Genomic DNA, 23496 nt, shown 5'->3' on the forward strand with positions numbered 1-23496 from the left:
TCCATGCACTTTCAGGTGTCTAGCGCATTGTTGTTTTTCAAGATCCTGGGTATGGCAAGACACAAGTCTACAGATTTCTACCACTTCCATTTTTCCATGACCCGTCTTGCCAAAAGCAGACAAGAACCTCTCCATTTGCAAAAGCTACTTAACTGATGCAACAGTTTACAGCTGCTGCTTAGATGTGTTGGGAGTCCATGAAACCTAAAAGAGAACCATGCCCAATTACACTGTACCATCATAAAAGCTCAGGTCCTAGAATACCTACGGATGCTCGCTTTGCCGGACACAGATGGGACAGACCCCCAGAGACCGCCGCAGAGGTGGGGAAAAAGCGGCAGTGGGAAGGAGTGCAGGTTTTCAAACTCTTCATTCACTTTGCTTCCATTTGGTGGACTGACGGGCACATTTCAGACTCCGTGAAACACAGAAGCTTTTGAAGACTGAAGCCCTGTGTCAGTTCTGACCATCAAACGTGGTACGTGCTCATTTTTCTCCAGGACCTCTCTGGGTTATGCGGTCACTCCAGCCAGGAGCGAGCCACCCACCTCAGAAGCTCTGCTTTAAGGCACTGCTGTGCGACCTGCGTGGGGCAGGGCTGTGCATTTAGGAGAAGCTCTGTTGCTTAGCTTCATTTTGGGGTGTTGCTGCACAGCTTTGTGTGGGCACGCTGGCCAACGACGGGAGGTGAAACGCTGACAAATTAAGTGATCTTCCTTTAAAAATGAGCTCAAAGAAAACTATTACTACCAAGATCACCTCAAGGAAGTGGGACATGGTATCTGTCTTTGCCAAATCAGCACATTTAATCAAGACACTACTGAGGAATCATGCAGTTTCATTGTAACTATTAAGTGCAGCAGCCAGTGCTAAGTTGCCCTTCAGATCATACAGAGGAAATAAACGCCAGACTTTATCCCTGAATGGAGAAAGGAGACGTGGATATAAAAGTGTAGGCAATATGTGCTCTACCTCAGGAAAATACTGCTTAGTTCCCATGGAGGCATGGCAGGGGCAGAAATAAAAGCACTTGTATGCAGAACTGAACATAAAGGGGAAAACCCCAACGATTTCGCAAAAGTAACAAGAACTACTTGTTATTTTTATGCTGGACATGGATGGGACAGAGTTGAGGAGATCCAACCAGTGTTCTCAGCTCAGCTGTCACACTGCCACTGTGGCACATGATATCCCCTTCACCTTCCCTCCCTGCCTTAGTTTCCGCTCTAATTGTTGGGGATGCTGTAGTGTTTTCCTACCTAAGGGATGCTGTTCCTTTCTTAAATACGCCTCTCTGAGCCTTTGGCACAGAGTCGAGTAAAGTATCTGCAGAGAATTTGCTTGTGCTCCCAAGCCACCTCATAGCTTTTCTGCCTGTCTACAAAAAGCGCTAATTGGTAACTTCTCACTATTACAGTGTCATCACAGTAGATTAAGTTTTCAATGAACACTTATGCTTGAAAGTCCCATTTCCTTTTGTGCCTCAGTTGCCTATACCAAAACCACAGGAAACAGAGCATAGTTTTTACCCTGCAGGTTTAGAAAACAAAACAGTTTATTTTCTTGGCAGTATTACCGGTGGCTTGAAATGAGGTCTTTGCCTTACCATCCGCTTGCCCCATATCAGGACTACCTATACTACCACAGGCTAGCAAGTGCAGTCCTCGGTAAAAACATCGAAAGAACTCTTAAATATTTATTCCTGGCTTCTAGGAAAGGGAGGGGTGTTTGTCTCCACATATAGGAGCTTTGTAACTCCGAAGAAACCTGCATTTCATGGCGCAAGACTATCATTTTCCTGATGGCAGGCTCTGGCTACCTTTTAATAATATCACCGTCTGACAAATTTTCTTCTTCAAGAGAGCTGCTTTTCCTCTAATAGGGCATTTACTGGTTATTTTTTTCCTTTTCAAATAGCGCATAATAATAATATTCGCTGACACAAAACATCAAACAGCCTCTCCCCCTGAGAGGGGCTGCTAGGTCTGAAGCTCTAGCATGGTCCAGATTCCTTATGAGGTTGTTATTGTTTCAGCACATGCTCCCTGAGCTCTTGAAGAACCAGATAAACAATCACAGAAAAGATGCCACCAAGAAAGAGGAGCATGGCTGCTCCTGTGGAGGAATGCCTTAGGCCTGGCTAAGGAAATTGTGATGAAAACATCTGCCTTCTTGAGAGAGCATGGCTCATTCTGGCAAGAGGGACAAAGACAACAGTATTAGCAGTCAATGCCTGTAACCTTCAACCTGTTGCAATGTCTGTGTTTCTATCTAAAGAGCAACTCAGGTCACTTGCTAGCAAGCCAACCTGCAGGAAACATTACCTTGTATTTGGAAGTGTCCCAGTTATGAACCAGCCGTGCAGGGATGAGGAAGCTGTCATCCACGTGGCAGGTGCTGCAGTAATACCATCCGCTGTAGCTGCAAACCTTGGCTTTCCCATTGGACAAGCCTATGGAGCGCTGACAGCCTGGAGAAGAGAGAGGGGAAAAAGTCTGGGTCTGTACATCATGCCAGAGGTACAAACTCAGGATGCAGTAAGAAAAGTAATTATTCCCCGATCTGAAACCCTTTTTAAATTGTATTTATTTATTTTACCGATAAGCCATTTCTTATTCCCTAAAAATAAAGAGAGAAATATCAGTATTCTTGGATTAGTGCTGAACAAGCATACACTAACTTGGGCATCTATGACGAAGAGTTTAGAGAGCTGTCAAAGGATACTCAGTACTTCTCACGAAACAAAGTCAGAAGACCAACTTTGAGACACGGGGCATTTAAAAGCCATGGCCATCTGAAACCCATGACCTAAAGCTCAGACAGAAAACACCAGACCACAGAAGTACTGCGCACTTGCTCCACAGAGCTCCCATTTTCCCCACAACAGAGCGGGCCAGCACTGGCTGCCTGGAGGAGCGCAAGCCAGCTCCTGCTGACAGCCAGAAGGGATGCTGACTTGGCAGGTAGGATTTGGTCACAGAATTAGCACAGCCAAGGCAAACCACAGTCAGCCCATGAATAATAACTGTGAGCAGCAGTCATACTGAGAAGGAGTAGTCTTTGATTAGCAGTAGTGACATAGCTCAGTTTCCTGCAGGTGCTTTTTTCCCTTATGATTGGATTACCCTGTGTCTTACAAGGTCTGAAGTCTGCCTGATACGTCTTTCACAGCTGGATCCCTTGCCTCTTCCCATGCCCTCTTGCGTGGAGTCCCTGGGGTAAAATAATGTATTGAGAAGCTGCTGCTTTAGTCGGAAAGAACTAATGCAGAACTCTCCTTCACCTGAGCACCTGCTTTCAGAAAACACATAGAAACTCAATGTATTTAATACCTCTGCCTTTCCCTCAACTGTAGCTAAAGCAAGCCAACAGGGTCAAACAATATTAGAGTGGAGGGTTGACAGTGTCATTAAACAACCTGCTCAGGAAGCGAGGCTAAAAATGTTTGGATAACATACAATGAGATGTCTGTGGTTGTTATTATCACCTCTTTGACACAGTACACATGACGGCATTTCTGCTTTTCCTTCAAATGCTAGTGTCCCTGTATGACATTTACAGCTACAGACACAATTAGCACCAGAGCCCCACTCCGGCATGTGCTGTACGCTCAGACAGTCCCTGCTGGAGCTGGTTAGTCATGCTGATTGGCAGAATCCTTGTACATCACTTTTATGGGAAAATATTGGTAAAACAGTATTTTTCAGGCAGAAGTCAAATAACTGACTGCTTTTGTCAGTATAACTGATTTTGTTTAATGTAATTATGTAAACTCTCCCACTGAAGGCATCTTTTTTTCCCTAGTAGAAGTTACTCTGATTTGAGGAGAGACTGCAGCCCAACTACTCTAGGCATAAATCGAAGTCCTTCTCCCCATTAGCTGATGGTGCCATGTCCCCTCTGCTCTAATCAAAATAATAAGAATAACCTGACCAACACAATTAGTTCACTTCCTCCTGTTCCACACACCAGAGCCATTTGGCCATTGATTCTCTGCAACACACACTATCAAGTGAATCCGTGTGGGACATGTCCTGTCTCCATCTCTTTCTCCTCCTTCCCCCTTTTTTTAATTGAAGTGAGGATATGCAGTTTCTTGAAAAAAGCAAATATATAAACAGGTCAGTTAATGAAAGAGATACTTATGTTAATATCTCCTCCTTTACCATTCATAAGATCAGAGCACGAGTATAAACATGTATCTCCAATGGTATAACTCCACATACATAATGCAAAAATATGATCTCATGTTAACAATCACACAGAAACCCCAAACATTATGACTGTAAACTATTATCTTTGTAGAAATAATTTCCATATGGTAAATACTGGCAGGACTTTTTGCAAAGCAGTATTTTTAGGGCAGAAAGAATGCAGGTATGCCTTTTATAAGGGTAAAGTCAATTCAAGTAATTCAGCAGTGTGTTACAAAAAAAGATGACCTATGACTGTGGCTTAGAATCAGAACTTAGAAGCCAAAAACTTCATATTTCTCTCAGTGCAAAGCACACATTTTCCCATCTTTCCTTTCCTGTTCTTTTCTTTTTTTAAAAAAGCAGTTTCCTGACTAGTCAGTTAAAAGAGTTTCCATGCAGTCCTGCTCCACTATGCTGTTACAGATGAAGTCAGCAGGCATGCCTGGTAGCAAGCTCAGTATCAGTGCTCTGTAATACACACCAAACTATTCTTTCCATTTTTTAAAATGCATTCATACATAAAGGTGAAGGTTTTGAACAGCTGACAAGGCATGAAATACCAGTCCTATTCATGTGACATGACATTCGTCTGACTAGTAGCCCTGGAAGATGCTTGCAGAGGTACTCACACTGTTGCTATGGAGCCCATGTTTTTAAAAGCACAACATAGGTAAATCTTGTCCCTCTGTAAAGAAAACAGAAAGTATGCCCACTGCTCTCCTCATGGAGCAAGCTGAAGGAATCTAGGAAAGAGAGCATTCCTCTTTCCCAAGCTAAATGGGAACAAGCCCTCAGAGAGGATGTTTGTGTTAGTAATACCTCAGTACAGCACGTTCTTCTGTTCCAGCCTTGCTAGAAGAAGTGAAGGGTCTGAATCTTTCTCCTCAGTAGTTGCCTCCGAATTTCCCATCACTGAAAAGCACTGAAGCATCTGTCTTTACACCCCAACTGGCTCCAACTTTAGCATTCATTACACAGCCACCACCTCACACTCAATGAAACAGAGACTGCTAAATGACACGTAGCATCTTCTAGCTCAATGTGTTTGGACGACCTGATGAAGTACTAGCGGTAAAGCTGTGTCCGAATGAGACTGAAGTCTCCAAACTCAATGCCACTGAAACCTGTATAAATATTTCCCACTAGCCAACACTTACTCATGTGGGGGACGAGGATGGGGATGGGACTGGACACACTGATTTCACTGAACGGCCACTGTGTGCTCCCTGCTACTCCACAGGCTGCTAGTTTGTCTTAGTGCCCTAACTCCTATCTGTTAGACTGAAGGCAAGAATAAGCTGAACTCCAATTTGAATTGCCATCGTCCTAAGCTAAAATGTTTGCAGCTGAGAAGTCAACATTTTAGGGCCTAATTTCTTGCAACCTCCTAGAGCCAGAAACTCACTCCAGTCCACTGAGAGAGTTTCCTCAGGAGAGGAATGACAAAACACAGAAGTGCCGGGAGGGCTTCACTTCTCCTCCCTGTGTCCAGCCCGTAAGCACTGAAGGTCTCCAGGGTGAAGAGGGTCTCAGCAAGCAACCTTGGATGCCCTTCCCTTCAGAAAGGGTGGTTTTATAAAGTAGAGAAAGTGGAAGAAGTTCCTATCCAAGCAGCATGCATTGCTCTCTCCCTTATTCCGGCCCTTCTCTGAGGCCACGTTTGTTTCCTTGTTCCTCAGAAACACATTTTTTACACAGTGTATTTCCCACTCCTCTTCATATCAAGTAAATTGCATTCTGCAAAGCTACATAACAGTTGTAAGGTTGGGGTATTTTAGATGAGAATCTGGCACTGGCACCTACCTTACATTTTCCCTTACCTTACAAGCTTTGCTGTTTGAAAATCACCTTCTTTTCCATTCCTATCTGTATCTGAATCATAATGATGGCTATTTCTACAATCCTTTCAAATCAAGTTATCAAAGCCCTGATTTTCTTTGATGTTATGCAGTTCAAAGTGATGTAGTGTGACAAACATACTTCTGTGGCATAGACCACTTATGCTACTTTGGTTTTTTAAGATGGAAAAAATAGAGCGAGAATGAGAAAGAAAGAAGAGGAGGAAGAAATAGCTTGTGGCTTAATGCCTTTGGCCCACACCTGGACATTCATGTACATAAACTTGCCATCACGTTTACCAGAAGCAAAGCTAGTACTGATTCCTGGCTTTAAACTCTTGAACATCCCTCCCAGCAAGATAGTCAGATGTAGCTGACCACCTCAGAGATCGGTAACACAACTCAACAAATAGTTTGGGGTGGGGGAAGGAATCATTTCATGTTTGCAGAGAAAACATTTACTTGCCCATAGCTAGAGAAAGCACCTTCCACAGGATGGGGGGAAAAAGCAGCACAACTTTCACCAAGCCCCTCTCACCTATTCCTAATGCTCATACAGAATATTATCCACACAGCATCTGTACAAAGGTCTGGCAAACCCTGAGCCTAGAGCAAGGAGAATAGTGCGGTATTTACTGTTACCCCGAATCATCCCTACCTAAAGGATGTTACAGAGCAAGCTACAGAGGGAAGAAGTGTAGCTGTAGCTATACTGTTAGCAAAGTGAGGGAAGGAGTAATCCCAAACCTTTCATCACAGAAAATATAACGAAACAGCCTTGGAATCAAGCAAAGAAAATAGGGGTTAGAAAAAATAGCAGCAAGAAAGCGCTGCTGGGCACAGATGAACCTTTCTCAACAACATGTTGGTGAGCAGAACAGGAGTATCAATACCAAGAAGGCTCATGTCCAAGTGCTAAGACTTTGGGAAGAAAAAACTACAGGAAGATGAGGTTAAAAAGTTATAACAAGTCTCTCAACTTAAGGCTGTGGTAAGGATAGTATGGAGGAGGAATCCAAGACACTCGAATACAATCCCTCTTCTGCAAAGTGTGGAAAACACAGTTTCTGCCGCTTTCAGAATGTTGCATGCTCTTACGGTCAAGGAAGATACACACAACTATTATTTTTATCCAGATACCTTTTTCTCTAATCTTGTAGCAAGAAAAGACTGGAGTAGCTCAACAGTGAGACAGAGAAAGTGGAACTAGAATTAAGTACACAACTGTTTTCATTATTCAATAAAGTTCCTTGCTCAGTATCAGGAAAAAGCAACTCCCTTGTGATTATGTACCATAATTAAATCTGTGACAGATTAGCTTAGAAGCTAATTCATTTAGAAACAACATACAATATCAAGAAAAGAAAATGACCCACAGACTTCAAAAAGCTTTCAGCTTGATAAAGCCATAAAGCAGACTAAGCAGAAGGAGCACAGCAACAAATTTTCAGTGTTAGATCAGACATACAACATTGCTGTAGCTGCTCAGCACAAACAGAAAGAGAAGGTGAGAATTACTTCAGTTACTCGCCTTGTGTTTCTATGCATCTATTCCAATTCACTCCACCATGGGAAAACTCAAACTCACAAGGAAGACACGCTAACAGCCCAGCTCAGTTCTCCCTCACGTCTACCCAGGTTCGAATTTGCCTTACACTTTGTCCTTTTCCCAGCGTTACTGTTTTTCCAAAGCAATTCTCTTTCTAAAGAAATAATAAAAAACTCATAAACCTCCAAGCAAAGTCTGACAGGTTACTTACCTTGCCTACTTTTTTGTGAGTTTCTTATGGACTTCAAAAAAAACCCACAGCAAAACCTTAACAGATTAATGGCAAAAAATTTTCCCTGTTGAAGCCATGTGGGCTTACCCCTATCCAGCTATAATTATCTAAGCAACATATAAATCTCACATTATTTATGTCAGCAACGTACAAATCCTACTTTAATTATAATCTAGATCAGCTTCTCCAGAAATAAGGAAGGGTTCACTAGTCCCTGACTCCCAGACTCATTTTTCTTTTTAAATAGACTCCAAAGGATGGAGCAACCATTCTGAATCAATGGAAACCTTGACTAATAGCTGGAGCTCAGGACTAAGCCCTAAATTAACACTCTCCCCATCTTCGTTAGTTCCATTTGAAGGTACAATGCATAGCCCTGTCTTTCCTGTCTTGCACAATCCCGCTCAGCTGATTTAGCCTGCCCAGTCTAGGCTTGCTGGCTACAGGCTCTACCTGGGCTGGGGAGACAGGCCACTCCAGAGGGTGACCCACCCCATGGTACCAGTGACATCTCACAGGCACACTGCCGCAGAGCATCTCTCCAAGGCAGATGAGATGAATCACCCCCTAGGCACACGGGCTTTCTCCCAATCAGGGAAGACTGGATTAGCGTAGACACCCAATATTTAGACTGTGAGGGGTAGGCAAACTAAACAACACCCTTTAGTGTCAGTCGTGCTGATCACACAGAGCTGTGACCTTCTGCAAGAAGATGAACAATCAAGAAAAAAAAAATCACTGGTGGAAACAAGCCAGGCGATAGCACATATACGTGCATACGCAACATTCTGCATATTTGCATTATATTTATCTTTTGTGGAAGAGAGCGTACAAACCTGATGCAGGTTACACAGCTAAATTCTGCCTTCCCAATAAACTAATAGTAATTAAGCCTGCAAATGTAACACTGGAAAAACATAAATGTCAAAGCGTAAGCTTGCATTTTGCATATATGTCAAGAACAACATTTCGTCAAAAATCAGGACCAAAAAATACTAACCGTGTGTCAAATGGCTGCAACAAATCTACACTTTTGGATGTGTGTAGGTGTGGATCGACACTTTTGGATGTGGATCTACACTTGCTTTTTATTTGCTTGGATTTCCCCGCTTGAATTTCACCTGAATATAGGTTCTTTTACCTTTAGCGTCAAATGCTGGGAGGGGCCGAGACACCATTCTTCCCAGAGAACTTGCTCCATGGGAATTACAAACAGCTACGGAGACACGCTTCACACACTGTTATAGGTTGTGAATCCTTAAATGCACGGCCAGTTTGCATTCACCTAGTGCATCCTTGCAACTGCTTTCTCCCCATTCCCAGGACAACCGTGCTGAGGAAGAATACCATATATTTCAAGTTGATTTGCTATTATAGGATTATTCCATGCAGTATCTGGCGCTTTGCTGAGACTCTGAAGTGCTGTCTGACAGAAGGGAATGGGAGCTCCTGTGGAACGACTTATTGGCAGGATTCAGTAATTCACCAGCTCTTTAGTCAGGGATGGGAACTGAACGCATGTTCTGGGCCAGCTCTTGAAGCCTGCCAGCTAGGAGTAAGTTGATAATTTGAGCATAGTTAATAATGATATTCCCATTCCTACAGTTGATTACACTCATGCTTAGTTTTATATACTGAGAAGGTGACAAGAGAACAGCGCAAAGAGCAGGCCAGCTGTTTGTGTGATCAGAGCAAATGCTGGTGCCAGTGTCCTCATCTGTGGCCAGGTCATTTAGCAAAAAGGGTCTCTACTTAACTCAGTTTTCATTTCTGCTCCGCAGTTAGTTTGAACATCACTTACCCCTGGCCAGCTCACTCATTTACTGACACTGAAGGCTACCTGGTTTGCTAAGTTTCATTTATTTGATACAGCAGCTATTAACATACCTAGAAATAATCATCTCTGTTTCTGTTTGAACACACAGCTGGTTTTGTACCTCCTGTTAACATGAGGAACTACTATGCAGTAAGTGTGGTTATATATTTTTGCCAATGCTATTTGGCTGAATTTTTTCCTTGTCGCACATCACTACCACAGCACTATTTTGGGCATATGCACTGTTCAGATTTACGGAGCACGGGTATGTACCAGAGTCTATTGAGGTTGCAGAAGGCCAGACTCAGAACATGAAACTTCTCACCAGTTGGCCTGTGGTTTGTTCTGTAACTTGTTGTACATTCCCCCTGATCTGATTCACATGTAATAGTTTTGCTGATAATACACTGCTTTGGCATGTGACAGAACCTGGGGGGAGCCCTGCTAACACACACACACATGAACACGCTAGTTTTACGGTGGTGGACCTAAAGCAGCCATTTGCCTTCTGTATTTGTCCCTCAAGGTGCACAGCTGCGAGGATGCTCTGATGATGAGCAAATGCACAGTGCGCATTGCAGCTTTTTTTCCAGAGCAGCATTAAGAGGGGTTCCCTATGATGCCAGCTTCTGCAAAACCTCTAAGATTCCCACATCTTTGCCACCTCTTCTCCTCTGTCAAATTTTGTTAAAACAGTCAGGCAGATTCAAATCTTACGGGGCAGGGGTCAGCATTATAGCACAAGCTTTGTCTTCTTAGGAAACTAAATTAACCATCATGTCACAAACCAGCTCAGGGACCTCATATAAACTGCAACTGCAGAAAAAGTGTTGTGCCGGTATACCCTGCCTATGCCTTTCTGTGAAGGGAAGGCCTTTATTAGCAAAAGCTGGCTTGACTGATTTAAAAGATGCTAGCCCAACAGATAAAGCTGTCTCTTGTAATACAATTCATGAGGAACCTCTGGTTTCTCTACAGAATAAGAGAGTGTGAGAGTGAGAGAGAGAGTGTGTGTGTGTGTGTTTGTAACTTTATGCCAAAAGATTCATCAAGACTGGCTTCACACAATAAATGGAACCAAAAAATCCCCAAGCAACCAAGAGTTCTTTGGGGGCAGTGGAACTAACACCTAGGTATTATGGTGGAACGTAATACCTAGGTATTATGGTACATAGTGGAACTAATACCTAGCACCCACAAGCCAGGAAGAAGCAAGGCACAGCCAAGGACAAACACAGAGCCTACACTGAAAGTAGGGAACATGCTCATACACAGCAGAACCGAGCTCACAACAGTAAAATAAATAAGCACAAATATTTTGTGTGTAATGGGGGAAGGAAAAAAAAAAAAGAAAACCCCCAACATGGTGAAAACCTGCAGAGTTGTTCACAGAGCCAGATTAGAGCGATGGGGTCACCTATCCCCATACGGGCAGCACAGGTGGAATAAGCCTGCCAGGAGGAATACGTAGATTCATCAGCTAAGACATTCGTATCAGCTGTTCTGCCTGCAGGGCTGAGGCAAAGAAATCAGTAAAACACCATCTGAAGACTGCAAAGTGCACATCAGAGCACAGGACAGGCACCAAACTGGCCAAGTACTCATCTAAACTGCTCTTCTGGTCAGCAGCAGGCCAAGCCCAAACCAAATCCTATGAAGGTGAAAATCCCACTCTGCAAAGGTGCCAGCCAAATCTAGGAAGATGAAGGACCTAACCTTCTACCAGCTTAGACAAAGCTGCCATTCCTCCTAGTCAAGCCATTTTAGAATTGGATTGAAGAGCTCACTCACCCTACCGCTGAAGACTAAAGGACTTCTGAGATCATAACTGATCACTGATAACAGGTTTAATCAACACAAGCAAGTAAATGAGATACCATACAGTATCTTCTGATCCTTCCCCGAACAAAAGCTATCACATGGCAAGGCACTGTGGACCAACAACCTTGTGTTTTGAAACATGCAGGTCCACTGCAAATTAAGTACTCCCTCCTACACAAATTCAAGTCACCCTTGTCTGGAAACCTTCCCCTCCTCCTCCCAACAAGTCAGTGGCCTTGTTTAGACATGGTGTATTTTCCAAATACTATTTTAGACACAGATGATGTTTTTTCTGCTCAGCTGGTTTTGGATAGCAAAGAGTAAGAGTTTAGAAATACCACTGGTAGCAGTGGAAGTTTTACTTTTGAATGAATAGAAGCAGAGCCTGAAAGTCACATACAAGACTGGAAGACTCTGGTCTAAAGTGAAGATACTTAAACAATAAAACCTTTACAGTGCAAAACACATTCTCAAGGGATTTTACAGATTCTCATATACAGGGAAGGCAAAAAGCTGCTGAAGTCTTGGAACAAAGAGATCAACTGAAATGAAACCAAGCACAAAATAGACACAGCACTTAGAAAGCACAATCCTAAAAGCCCTGGACAGGTGAGAACAATTGTTATTTCAGACTAAAAATGTGACAAGAGCTCTGACAAGCTTCCAAAGGACCTTCTGGTATTTTATTATTGTGCTATGTTTGCCAAGATTTGTCCCCTAGTATTTTTATTTCAGTGACATGCTACAAATAGGCGCTGGGTGTGACGACTGTTCACAAAGTATTTGCTAAATTCAAGGAAGAGGCACCCACACTTTTCAACTATCTGGATTTGAGAAGTTTCAACTATATGGCTTTTTGAGAAGTTGAACAAAGTCAACATCGAACCTGGCTAATGCTTTTTTCCTTTTTTTTTTTTTTTTTTTTTAAAATCACACTTACTGGCTTGCAAGCTACTAGGAAAATACTTTCTTTTCATTGGAGGTGGGGGGGAGGGGAAGGAACTTTACTTTTACCTCAGTAGGGGCTAGTTTCAGACCAGTGTGGTGAGCTAGAGCATAGGCTGCATGAGCTGGTCATGTTGCAGCGGACTGTCCCCCATGTTGATCACGGCACTAGAAGCAGGATGACTCCTTGAAAGCCAACCAGCTTTCCACCTGCTGCTCAATTTGACAGGGCTGCAAGCTCAGGAAATAGCCCATTTACTAATCTTGGCTTCTCTGCACCCAGTGTTCAGCTCAGCCAGCCAAGCCAGCGGAGCCCTAATAGCAGTATTTATCCCTTTGGCAGGACATGGAGAAAGCAGGGAGGGAAAGACAGAAGGCACCCCAGAAGAGGAGCACGGAAAAGCCACACAGTCAAATAAAAGGGTGTAGAGCACATTTTGCAGACGGCAGAAATTCCCACATCCATTAGGACTTGCTGTCTAAGCAACGAGAGTTCCTGGCAGACACAACTGACTTCTCTGGAAAAACGCTTGCTTTAATAAAGGACAGGGAGGGAAAAAATAAAAGGTGAAAAGGAAGAGAGACATCAAAAGAACAGAAGCAACGCAAAAACTGGAGGCAAGGGCAGAAGCTGTTTGTCTTCCCCATCTATGGAAACGTGAAGGCACACGCCAAGGGAACTGCAATAGTAAAGGGCAGCCAAGGACATTTGCTCCTTACAGACCTCCAGTAGAGTTCCTCCAGGAGAAACACCTGCCCTTCCCCAGGAGCCCACAGATGGCCCAAGAGGGAGACAGGACAGCCACTGGAGTACTTACATCCATCTACCGCTGTCTGCAAGATGCTGCACTTGCCAAACACATGTTTTGATGAAAGCCACCTCATCCCAACTTTGTAACATGAACAGTTTGGGGATTTCTCTTGAATCCAGGTGAAATAAAGACATAAAAGATAATAACATCTCTCCCCCCCCCCCAAGATATCATCCTAACATGATGCATGTCTCTCATTTCCCACTTATTAAAGAACAAATCATAAAACCTGGTATTTACCTGCTTGGACTTGCAACCAACTTTCACTTCATACCCATTTAAAGACAAGGGATAAGTCCCTCCAAAATCTCACCTGAGCAGATCGATGCTCACAAATGCCACTCTTGCTCAGAGCCCCAAACACTTCCCACGGGAACCTTGCTGTACCCCAGCAACAGGGCAAGACCAAGCCTGTATTATATGAATGTGCAAAGGACAGAGAAGGCTGCCATTCCAGTGCCAGCAGTTTCTAGTTAACCCCACGTTCCAAAATGTATTGCTGTTCCAAGCCAAAAATATAATATTGGCAGCAAAGGTAAAAGTGTTTATAAAAAACATGCCTCTCCACTGTTAATCAGTGGCCTATTCATTAATTTTTGGAAATTATGAGAAACAATGCCCTGCCCTCCGCAGTAAGACAAAGGGTTAGAAATGTGGGGAGAAGCTTTTGTATCTGCTCACCAAGCAAAAGAAAACTTTTTTTCAGACTGCCCTTCTGACTCCAGTGTATCAACAGTTTGTCCCCCCTGCCCCATGACTACATCTGACACTACCGCCCTGGCTTCTATCAGGCGTTGAAAAGTGCTAGTCAGACTCCAAGATAAACCTGTCAATAGCGAGGCACCGACATTCATATTCTTCCCTACCTGCTTGTGAGTGTCAGCTGTTTGTCTGGAAGCAGTCCCTTGAAAAGCTTTTGCTGAGGGAGAAGAGGAAAGGGGGATGCAGAGGGCATTTCAAACAGAAAAAAAACCGAGGAGGGAAACCCCACAAAGACCGCAAAGAGAAAATAAAAAAAAAAAAAAACAAAACGTGTCCCCACATAAGGTCCTCCCAACAACCTTCTTTATCAGAGATTCATTGTCAATCAATTAGCCAAGACAGCAGGGGTCTGTAGGAAGGGGGGTAGCTTGAGAGACAATGGTCTGTCCTGTTGTATTACTATTTAATCACTTTTCCTAAATAAATAAAGCAGCCCTGAGGTGCTGTCATGTCAAGGGAATTTATAACAAAAAACCCCTTCATTTTTCATTGGTCATTACTTTTCCTTCCCTCCCACCCCTGCAGGACTAGAGAGGGTTATTACTGTAGCCTTAAGTTCCATCTTTGTGTTGCTTGCCTTTGATTCCCACTCGGACCTTGCCACTTTCTGGCACTAATTTGTCAGGCCGAACAAAGGAGGGATTTGTACCTCCTGTAAGGTCTCAATTAGGAAAGGCTTCTGCTGTATTATGTGCCATTGGGACAGGACACAAAGACGGTAATTACAGGAATTTGCACTAAATGGCTGAAGAATTCACAGCAAAACTTTTCTTCCTCCCCCCTCCTCATCCTTTTCCAAGCTTACCCCTCCCAGCAGCCCTGGGGAAAACCCGCTCTCAATGCCTGCAAGCTGTAATTACCAACAGCAGGCCCCCTGGGTTAAACAGCAGCCCACGCCGGGAACGGCGCAAACTGACCGCGGGGAGCAAGGTACATGGAGTGAGCCTCAGCTGGCTGCTGTGCCTCCAAAGCCTCCTCAGCACAAACTTTTCTGAGCCACACAAGTGTCCCCAGTTTCTCCCAGTTATAATTACAGTTATTCACGTCTATGCACCATGGTAACAGCTACAAGTTCCAGCTGACTCTCAAGGATGGCAAAGGGTCTGCTCCTACCATAAGCGCCCGTGCATCCCCATCCTCAGGGACGGGGAATCCCAGTGGCCGGCTTCTCACAGACTCTCCGCAACTCACATTTCTCTGCACAAGAGTGTTTGCTCAGTTTTGCAGACTAAAAAGAGATCACAGGAGCACTGGGAACGCCTGTATATTAGGAAAAGACTCCATGTAACGCTGACACGGTCAGAGCACCTTATTTCTGTTGGGAACACATAAGTGAGTACAGACAAATCATCCCACGTTTGGAAGAGGAAATCCACCCTTTCACACAGAAAAGTCTGCTCCCATACTATATAATGCAAGACTAAAACCTGTGTCACAGTAGAGACATTCATTTTGTTGCCATCCTAGGGCCTGATCCTATTTTTGAGGAGGTAATTGGAAACGCTCACTTGAAACTCTCTGGGACCTCAGTCAAAGAATGAGGCAAGATTACAAAATTTTCCTCTACTGAGCTTTGAATTAAAAGAAACGAGAAGAAAGGAATAAAGTTTTAACCTCATCTGGGACGCTATCTTAGAATGAGGCTGTCAGTTCTGCTGTCTTCTTGAGTTTCACGAGTCTGTCTGCTGGGTAACACTCTGGGCTGGATCCATCTTGGGGTACTTATTTGAGCCGTTCCCAGAGTCTCCCTGCAGCTTTCACTCTCACAACTACCCTTAGAGGTAAGACATGACCGTTGCCCAATAGTGTTCAGCTAATCAGTTATCACAGGACCCAGGCACCTGCAGTTTCAGCCGTAGCTTGGCACATAATTACTCCCAGAAAAAATGGACGTGAAGTCACACAAAGTTTGTGGCCAAGAACAGAACTGAATTCACACAGAAGCCCCAGTGTGACCAAATCATTAACTGCAGTGAGGCCAACCTTCAAGATGCTCCAGCTGCCAGGTGGGCGCAACGCATGGTGGAGAGGTGAGCAGGAACACCACCTGCAGGTGACCACCAGAGCAGGACGAACCCAGCTGCACCCACAGCCAGTTCAGACAGCAACCCAGTACTTCTGGGGCTCAGGTCTCCCTTGGAAGGGATTCAGGCCAGCCAGCAGGTCCTGGGCCCGCACAGAGCCCCCCCAGAGCCATGTGTGGTTCCAGAGCAAGAGGAGACACCCACATCAGACAGCTCCTCTACCCCAGAGCAGAGTGGGGAGGAGGCAGGACCCTCATAGCTCCCATAACAAGAAAACCCTCCAGAAACGCCGCTTCTGATACAGCTGACTATTTCTAAGTGGATACAACTAAAGCCAGCCAGAGTACAATTTAGGCACAAAGCTCCCAAATTTGCTCCACAAAGACGGCCCCCGCTGAAGTAAAAGGACAAAGAACTGCATTCATACGGGTCCTCTCTATTTTCACTTCATTCCCAAACTGGATAAAATCATGCTTTTGCCTCAGAATAGAGTCAGCATTCAAATGAAGCAAGATTTACAATTAGATGCAGAGGCTTAAGGTCATGTTTTCACCCCCGCCTTAAGAACCAAGCAGATAAGCTCATGCCTGAACTTCAGTCATGGAACACATGTCGCTAAACAACAGTGTTTCAGGGAAGCATATATGTTTTTGAGGAGTCTCCCCAGATGACCCAGAGGTGAAACTGAGCTCCAAAAAGAACTTGGAGGAGACACGGTAATAAAAGGAAACAAAATCGATAGAAGTCGGAAAGTTGCATCATATTCAGAACTCAAATCCCTTTGATTCTGGACCACCTTTCCAGTGTCCTGAAGAAAGAAAACAGCTCAGCCACCTTGTTAAGGCAGCCCTGGCCCATATAGTGCTATATGTTACATGCGCAGAATCTAATGTTTCAGCATTGCTTATGAAATGCAGGTGAATCCCTAAATATCACAAAGGCTTTTCTCCACATTTTACAGAGAGCAAAAATAGGCTAACACACGGAAGTGTCTACGGCCATAGTGTGAAGCAGGGAACGGCTGTGTGCTGCCAAAACACATACATGCTCTTCCAAGTGATTTTTTTTTTCCTGTGGAAGGGGAGTGGGTAAAGATGCTGCAGCCTGGTTGCTTACCTGCACACTTGAAACTCTGAACCGTGAGCCCTCTCTCTAGAGACAGCGTGGTCAGGATGCTCAGGAAGCTGGTGGTCACAGACTGGCGCTTGCTCTTTCTAAGATCATTTCCAAAGAGCCGATCTCCAGGCTTGTTCCTAAGTGTGACCTGTGGGTTCTGAGTTAAACTTCTAGTAGCATTGGCTGCTGCTCTCAGTGCCTCCATCCACTCCTGGGCCCTCTGACGGGTTTCTGCACGCAGGCGGAGGACATCTTGAGGAAAAATGACCTGAAAGCAAGAGTCACAGCCATCCTGAGTATCTGTCTGCACCGACAAGCACACATCGACATTGTAGCTCAGCAGAGGATCTTCATCAAGCCTACCCGGTTGGAATGCCATGAGATAAGACCTGTTCAAGACAAAAGTAAATGCCTTCCAGTTATTCTGGACAGTTAACCTATAAAGAGTCCCTGATTTGAGAATATTTTGGTACTCTTTAGTGTTTTCAGTCAAATTCATGGATAGCAAGAGCTCCACGGGCTTTTCTAACAATCCATTGGTTTGAGAAAGGTCACTGTTATTTTCAGGCTTTGGCACATTCTCCAGTTTCTCCTGCTGTCTTGTGAAAGCAGGCACAGAAGCACGCACTGCCTCCCAGAGTTTGTGTCCCCAGTCCAAAGCCTCCCATGAGGACTCCGCCTTCAGCTGTAGCTGCGAGTTGTCTGACAAGACAGCGTCCACCACCTTGGTTTCAATGCAACCACTAACAGTGACCCTTTGAAAATGCATGAGGGGATACACGGTGGGAAGAGTCTGGTTGCCACTGCTGTCCAAGCAATACAGGTACAGTTTGTATGGGGAGAGCTCAGCGTAACAGGTTTGCCAGTAGCTGTCATTGTCTCTTCTAATTTCTACGTATCCCTTCTTCAGAATATTTGGGAACATTGGCTTGTGTTCTGGAGGAAACAAAATGAGAAAGTTACCATTAATTATTTTTAAATAATCATCTCAAATTGCTATGTCATTCTGGCTTATATATCTCTCCTGCCCACACATGATGTATCTGGAGGATGGGATCACAGAAATAGCCTTCACACCAAAGGGTACAATTACCGCACTTTTTCACCCAGAGGTACCAAAACACTTTACAAAAAGGGGACGGGGAAACAGCAGGACAGAGAAACAAAGCAATTTTCCTGAGGTTATTCAGGAGAATAGTGACACAGCAACAGAATACCACAAGTCTCCTAGAGCCTAGTCGAGAAGGGTACAATATTATCAAGTAATCTACTGCCAGTTAAAATAGATTTTGACAGAGAGAAACAAATACAAATCAGAACTCCACCTTTCCCTCCTGCCCTCCTCTTCCCCAGGCTCAACTTCATGCTTTCACAGACAACCCCTCTACCTCGCCCCAGTCCCGAGCAGCACAGGGGGATGAGGAACAGGGGGTCATGGTCTGTTCCTCTCTGATGCTCCTTCCTCCTCACACTTTTCTCCTGCTCCAGTGTCGGTCCTCTCCAGGGGCTGTAGTCCTTCAGGATAAACCTGCTCGTGCGTGAGCTCTCCATGGCCACAGTTCCTTCAGGAAATCTCCACTTTCTCCAGCATGAGGTTCCACATGGGAGATACCTGCTCAATCATGATCTCCCCAGGGTCTCCAGTGCCTTCTCCTCCTCTGACCCTGGGCTGCTCCTCACACCATCATAGCGTGCTTTGCCCCTTCTGAAACGCACTCTGCCGGAGAGGTCCCACCTGTGGCTGAGGGGCACAGCATGGGATCTGGCCCGAACAGCCCCGTTGCCAGCAGCCGGGCACCGCATCTGGCACCTGGACTTACCCAGGACATGGGGAATGGAGAATTGTGCCCAGCAACAGCAGTTTCTTACCACATTTCAGTACGACCTGGGACCAAAATACCTTGCATAGCTCCATTTACTAGAGAGGAGCTTTGCTGATTTATAAGAATGGGACTCAGGACCAGCAGACATGACCAAAAATGAAAAGAAAGAGGCTGCCCAGACTTGAACACGTCTATCTAAGCACCTTAGCACTTCAAGTGCTGCAAAGCAGACCCCTTCATAAACCTTGGCCCAAAGCAAAGCCGAGGGGCATTTCTTCATCCCTACAAAACCAGCCATACATGAGTCACTCCAGGCACAAAAGTAATACAAATTTAAAAGGAATTATCTAAAGCACTTCTGAGTTTTAAATAAGGTTTCTGTTCAAAATTTGTTCCAGTCTGATTTGCACCACTTCAGCCAGATACATGCAAATGTTGTATCTTCACCTTGGGCTGGACATGTGGCTCCTTGGGATTTTTGTTGGTACCTGTATAAATTCAGTGGCATTCACTGTTATGCTCTAACACTGACTTTTATAGTTGGCACCCCAAAACAACCCAGCCCTGAGGAACAAACTCTTGCTCCCCTTTGACTTCTACTTCACCTTTCCAGTAAGGGTACCTGCGATAGGTCTTGATTTACAAATGGTGGCAAAATTAACAGACACAAGTGAAAAGGTTTCTGCCTGCAGTTGTCCATCTCCCTTGGAGACTGCTATTCCCAACTCAGGAAGAAGGCAGCCACCTGGGAACAGCTCCTCATCCACTGCCTGGCACAATTAGGTCAAAACAAAATCAGCATTAATTGATCTTTAACATGTATTGTTACAAACAGCAGAAATACGGGAGTTGTGGGGAGTTGTTTCACTCGTGGTTTCTGCCCTCAGGCTGACAACCTTTGAAAGAAGGATAGGGTAAACAGCTGAAGGCACAAAATACTTTCAGCATCTCAGCTTAATCAGTTACCACTCACATTAACAGGCCACGGTCTAACAAGTTTTAGACATGATCAGCTCTGAGTGCACCTAAGATGTCTTCAAAGCAGAGCTAAGAGAACAGAAGCATCTGGGCTTGATGAAGCTCGGAAACAAAGAGCCAAAGATGAGCCTGTATGGAAGTTACTGCATGCCCATCTGCACCAGGCTTCCCAGCTAATATGGCCAGGATTGCTGACCAAGCTGCTCTCTCCACTGCTGGCTAATGGGTGAGTCTGTCTGTCCTCCCAGGGGCCCAAGGAGGGTCAGGGACTATGAGGGATTTAGTTACTGTCAAAGGGGCTTCTGATACCAACTGGTGAGAAAGGAGAACTTGGGCTGTAACCTACAGTCTGAGGAGATGCTCCCGTCCTTGGCTGAAAACATTGCTGTAGTTGGTTGTGAGAGTTTCGTGTGTGGGCAGGTGAAGAATTCAGCAACAGTGTAAAAGCTTTGGCTAGCTCTTCAGTGAAGACCAACTTTAAGGATTTATAAGGATTAAGTAGACAAGTTTCAATTAAACTTTCACATTGAACATACATGAGAATTAACTGTTTGATATACTTAATGCGAGTATGCAAACCTCATGGGGGTTAAAAAAATGGGGGAAGGATGCTACCTCCCATCTGCACTAACAAAAAGGACGCACTTCAGTTTGGCCTTGCCAGCTCAGCCTCAGCTTCCCCACATAGATCACTTACTCAGAATGGAGCTTGCATTTAACACCATCTTCAAAGTAATCTATACTTTATCTACGAAGATTTCCTGCATATATGACTAAAACCAAAACAACAATTAAAAATTGCTCCTTTGGCACTAGGTCTGAAAAGGTGGAAAAGAAATCAATATAACTATACTTTGCCAACAAATAAGCTACTCGAGAGTAGTTCAGCTAAATATGAAAACTGAAAGCCTAATCTAAAACTCAAAATGGTAGAGAAAAAGCACACTTTCATATCCCAAATGGATAGATACACGCATGCACACATACACACACACACTAAAAGAGAACCAATTTTGTCCACCGTACATCTCTGGCCCTGACATTCATTAGTATTTCTGCGCTAACTCAAAAGCCATTAATTTCTCTGAAACCCACACTAATCCCTTTGTAGTGCAGATAATGGGCAGCCATTCTAGAGTCATCTTCCCTTTCTATTAATCCAATCAGGGAGGCAGCGCTTCTGCAGCTCCAACGGCAATCTCTCTCGCTTCCATCAAGTACAGATGACAGTTCAAGCTTCTCCATAATAAGACAACTCGTAACCTTCCCCCAGCCACCTCCCCCTTCATCTGCACACAGGTTTGCTTGTCTTTTGTTAAGTTAGAGAAAGGCTATCTCTCCCTGCCTTTCAGAGGCACCCCCCCTCCCTCCGTTCAAGCTCCCGCGAATCGGCTCCACTGACTCTCACTCTAACTGGGACAGAACCAGTAGCCAAGTCGATTAAAATTCAAATGCCTTGTATTGTTTAGGTCCAGGCAATAGATGCTGGCAGAGACAGGTTGAATCCATATGCTACACATACACACACACTTTACAACCCTCTGCTCCTTTATCTCCTCGACGTGCGGTGTGCCAGATAATACCTTCCACTCAGAGAGCAAACGCTACCATCTATCCATCCACCTTCCAAACAGAAACTGCATCTCTTTTTCTCCCTACAGAGACAGGGAGAGTAAATTGAGGAAGAGTAAAAAAAAAGGAAATAATCACAGTAAATGGCCCACGCCTGAGCCATTTGGAGTTATAATTTCAAGGGAAGAGGGAGAAGGAGGTAGAGAGAAACAAAGAGAGACTCAGCAGCTGGGGCAGGGCAATATCTTCCTCAGAGTCTCTCCTCTCCTCTGGGAATTGCCCACTTGTCCCAGACAGGAACCCTGCACCAAGCAGACACCTACCCCTCTCCACACTTGGGGGCAACTGGTGCAATCAGCACCATAGGAGAGAGAGCCCAAACGTCACCTCAGCATGTCCAGAAGATATATGCTCCTGAACAACCGACTGTACTTGTGTCCCTGTTGGTATGGCAGAAAAACCTGCTGTTTTCCACCACTGAAACATTTTGGATGACAGTAATACCAAGTAACCTGGAAAAGGGCAGAAGCAGAAACGCCTAGTTTCTTAGGGGTGGCACTCCTCTCTGGGTTCCCTAATGCTTAGTAAGAGATGAGCATTAGGTTACAGAGTTTTTGTCAATAGTCCTCTCTGATTTCCATAGAACTCAGCAGACACCTTTAGGCCCTAAAATGCTCTGAAATTGGGTTGGGCTAGTCACCTGCTTGGTGGGGCTTGCTGGATCAGGGACAAACAGTGCCTCAGCCAGTGTGAGTCAGACCCACAACTTCCACTTCCTTCCTACTTAAACATACAACCTTTTCTTCCCACCTGTTTTCCCATCTGACTCTGCAGGTGTATCTCTTTCAGGCGAGTAGATCTGATTCCACTTGGAGCTGAAATAATAGCATTGATATTTAGCCACAAATTCCCAGCAGATGGCTGTCCTGGAGCCAAATCTGGCCTCTTCTCTCAATGCCAACTCTTTTCAAGAGACCACTACTTTTAACCAGGTAGCAGTTTGCATTAATTTATATAAAGAAACAGCATCTCTCCCCACCAGAAGGGCATTCGCTCTTTTTCACCTTCCTTAGGCTTAGGGAAAGCAAAACCTGCTTTGAAAATGTTGAACTTGCAAACTCTTAATTTTAGACTTATGCATCGCTAGTGAGGCTGGCTTAGCCGTTTACCAAAAATAAGCTCCTCACTGAATGAACTGCCAAAACCAATGGATAAAGAACCTGAACAAATTACTCTTTATGTGTTTCCTTTCAGGTATGGCAATGCACAAGAAACATACGAGAAACTCTGCAGGATCCTGGCTGCCCAGTCACTCCATCCAATTGTTTTTGCTCCTCTGCAGCAAGTCGAACACTTGCATAGTGTTTGCTGAGCAGACCGCGGGCACCCTGTGCGTGCTGACACAGTGCCTGTGCCAAGGGGGCAGTGGAGAAGAAGGCTGGATTCAGTCAAAGGGCAAGACCAACCCAAAACAGGACTCAACTCCGGAAGAGACAGAAGCATAATGAGTTGAAAGAGATGCTAGGAGATGCATAAAACAGCAGCACTTGCAAAATAAGTGAGACTATCAAATGAAGACGGATTTGCTGATTTCTTTAATAAATTCACTCAATTCAGCTTTAAAAAGGAGGAAGAAAGGGTATAAAGTGACTGTCAAAGCTACAAAAACAGGGTCAGTTCACATTAGCAGAGTTAGCTGACGCCACTAAGGGAATAATAGCAACTAACCTGAAAATTCAGTTATGAAAGTCACCACAACATCACTGGAAGCAATCAGCACTGCCCCAGGAGATGAAAACTCTGTTCATTAGCTTTATGGAGTGTTGTAACTCCAGAACAAGAATCTCCATATAGAATAACCCTCCCAACCAGAACAGCTTCACAACCAAACTCATCAGTGCTGCTAACTGTAATCCTCCTGCACTGTGAATTCATCCCCTGTATATGAGCCCCTCCCATCGCCTCCCACCGCACTCCCCTCTCCATCACTCTGCACCCTCCCACAGCCTCCC

General features: G+C 44.6%; 1 protein-coding gene across 2 annotated transcripts in view; it reads right to left on the minus strand.

Annotated features, from left to right (window-relative positions):
* The window catches only part of PLEKHM3 (pleckstrin homology domain containing M3), a 91700-nt gene that overhangs the window by 51586 nt on the left and 16618 nt on the right, over window positions 1-23496 (minus strand). For both annotated transcript variants that reach the window (XM_063341524.1, XM_063341526.1), the window contains exons 3-4: window positions 17112-18047; window positions 2325-2470 (exon numbers count right to left, since the gene is read on the minus strand). In XM_063341524.1, the coding sequence (XP_063197594.1) occupies window positions 2325-2470; window positions 17112-18047 (1082 nt within the window). The remainder of the gene's footprint in view (window positions 1-2324; window positions 2471-17111; window positions 18048-23496) is intronic.

The sequence above is a fragment of the Chroicocephalus ridibundus genome, chromosome 7, assembly GCF_963924245.1.
Source record: "Chroicocephalus ridibundus chromosome 7, bChrRid1.1, whole genome shotgun sequence".
In the NCBI taxonomy this organism is placed as follows: domain Eukaryota; kingdom Metazoa; phylum Chordata; class Aves; order Charadriiformes; family Laridae; genus Chroicocephalus; species Chroicocephalus ridibundus.